The sequence below is a fragment of the Papaver somniferum genome, unplaced genomic scaffold (assembly GCF_003573695.1).
Source record: "Papaver somniferum cultivar HN1 unplaced genomic scaffold, ASM357369v1 unplaced-scaffold_65, whole genome shotgun sequence".
NCBI classification, from domain to species: domain Eukaryota; kingdom Viridiplantae; phylum Streptophyta; class Magnoliopsida; order Ranunculales; family Papaveraceae; genus Papaver; species Papaver somniferum.
The window spans coordinates 5,852,418-5,855,126 of record NW_020649304.1 but is presented as its reverse complement, the minus strand read 5'-3'; the positions used below and the strand labels follow the sequence as shown (position 1 = coordinate 5,855,126).

General features: G+C 37.3%; 1 protein-coding gene across 1 annotated transcript; it reads right to left on the bottom strand.

The window, feature by feature from the left end:
• Positions 1 to 271: 271 nt before the first annotated feature.
• Positions 272 to 856, bottom strand: LOC113343721 (agamous-like MADS-box protein AGL36). Its single transcript, XM_026587851.1, has one exon. It carries the CDS (start codon positions 854 to 856, stop codon positions 272 to 274), a length of 585 nt encoding a protein of 194 aa, XP_026443636.1.
• Between the last annotated feature and the right edge of the window lie 1,853 nt (positions 857 to 2,709).

Sequence of the window (2,709 nt, the reverse complement as noted above, 5' to 3'; positions counted from 1 at the left end):
CGCATCCAATAGCATCTTGACTGTCACAGTGGATTGCGATCGAGGACACAGGCTTGGGCGAGAGTGGAATTCCTCCCAGGAAACCTCGTATCCATTCAACTTCCTCCCCATCTTTCTCCAAGGCTATAAACTCAGACTCCATGGTGGATCGAGCAATACATGTCTGTTTGGAAGACTTCCATGACCCAAGGGCCATGCCCTTTTAGCCAATTATATGGTATTTAAGTCTAAAACTCTTTAGATTTTAGTTTATGTGGGACTATTGTTTTATCTATTCAAATGAAAAAACAAGTAGTGGACAATGGGTATAGAGATCAAAACATAGTCCATGCAAATTTGGTATAACAAAGCCGTTTGTTCTAACAGTGGGTTCATGATCAGAAGCTCTCTCTGGATTATAGCAAGGGTATTCTTTCTGTGGGGCTTCATTGGACATCCCTGCTCCTCCTCCATCCATGGACTGAATTTTCTCACTTAAAGTTTCAATTTTGGATCCCAATTTGCTATGGAGCTGTTCAAGTTGTTTGATACTAAATCCATTCACCTGTCTTGACATAGGCATTTCATCATACTCACGAGTCTTCTCTTTTTTCTTATCATCCAAGATTAGTTTATCACGTTTTTCTTTAGGAATTTGGAGATACCGTTTGGTGATTCTTTGAACTTCATTCATGTTTCTAGGACATATCTCAGGTTTACCTTGATCTGGATCATAAACAATCATACAGGCATCAACACCACATAACTCAGAGAACTCATAAATACTCTTCTTCAATGTTTTCAATCTTTCGCTGTAAGTTTTCTTCCGATTTTTCTTGTTTGCAATATATTCCATCTTTAATTTAGCACGACCCATCTATGATCTGATTTGCTCTTCTGTTAATGTTAATTTTAAGGTTCTGTTTCAAAGATGGTATGGTTTCTTGGTTAAGGAAAGGTAAAAAATTCAAAGATGGTATGGTTTCTTGGTGAAGGAAAGGTAAAAAATTCAAAGATGGTATGATTTCTTGGTTAAGGAAAGGTTTTAGGGCTCAACTAGGTACCTGGGTTGCGCCGCTACCAGATAGATAAGCAAGTCAGAACCCGGCCAGATACGTTCCAACACGACTATGAAGCGGTGAAACTCGAAGATAAAAATGGAATTGTTTAGTCTACTTAATATAAGGAGGTTGGGAGGAGAACTTTAAATTTTGTAACTATGTGGGACTAAATGCTAGTGAGATAGGGGTGTACAAAGAGGCTCTGTGTGGTAAATAGATGGTGTAGGTTAGGAAAGTTTGTATATTTAATGTGCAGGTGGTGTGTTTGCTCGTCCTAAGATTGTTAATGAAACGTTTTTCGGGATCATATTCAAGAGTTAGGTTTTCTTTTCTTTCGCCTTGAGATATCTCCACTTAATCTTCCCTCTGAATGAGTTCTATTGTCAGAATGGCCTTCAAAGAGATGTGATTTGATTTTTTTCCTTTTTTGTCTAACATGTGATAGGCAGCTACAATTACAGGTTCATTTGAAAATTATTTCATCCTGTTATAGTTCCACAAGGGAATTTGTGAGAACCATCGAGTAATGCGGTGGTTCTCAAGCTACCTCCGGTACAGGGTTCAGGCCAGTACCGGTAGAGAGATTGAGGATCTTTTTTTATTTTGCCCGATCAATATATAAAATTTTATTATTCAAGGAATTCCATACTTACAAGAATTCAAAAAAAAAATACAAAAATAATTGAAAAACAAAAGAAAGCTCAAGGCCAGTGTGAAATTGTCCCAGACTAATAGCATAATTTATAATAGTTTTCTCTGGATTCTCCAATTCGCCTATGAAGTCTGGTTTATATTGAAACTGATGACAAAATCCTCTCCCCAACCCTGCTCTTATTTTAGCCAATTTATCAGCTGTAAAATTTATTTCCCTGTAACAATGACTGAAACTAATTTTTATTGAGCTACTTTTCACCTTTCTCCATCTAGTCTGAATGAACCAAGGTAAGCTTCCAGTCATGAAAGCACTTATTGCAGCTAAAGAATCTGAGTTTACTAGTAAAACCACCACCTTTTTTTGAATGGCTCATTCAGTAGCACACATTACTGCCATTATCTCCGCGATGAAATTGGTAGCTGTTCCCAATCCTCTAGCTTCAGCAAATAAGAATTCACATCCACTATCTCTACACACAAAGCAAATCCAGCATTACTTGGATTCCCTCTTGATACACCATCATAATATATTAGTATCTGGTTCAAAGCAGGAATATAAAACTTTACTTCCAGAATTTTCTGCATTCACACTGGCCTTCTCTTCAATTCAAAACTTTTGAGTACCTAAAAATATCATAACTACACTCCCACATTACAACCTTAATTCTTATTGCACATTCTTTAGTAAATTGCAGAATTCTTTTTTTAAACCTGTCAATATCTGGCTTCTCCTCTGTTAGAGCATTTCCCGGTCGAACTCGCAAGCGTTGCTATCTCAAGCTTGTTTGTCAAATTTAGTTGTCAAAACTATATGTCTTGATTTCTAGTCTACTTATAGCTAAAGTCTCGGACTAGGATAGTTAAGTGTAGTTGAGCTCCAGACTCCACCGCGACCATCATATGAAGACGAAAAACTACTCAAGGAACCAGTGGAACTTCATCGACTAAAAGGTATGTGGAGACTTGGACTTATCTATCACTCAAAAGTCTATCTACTTTATCTCCTACTCTTGAG

Bases quoted from the DNA above. Each gene is read 5' to 3' on its own strand.
- LOC113343721 (XM_026587851.1), bottom strand. From the start codon at position 856: ATGGGTCGTGCTAAATTAAAGATGGAATATATTGCAAACAAGAAAAAT.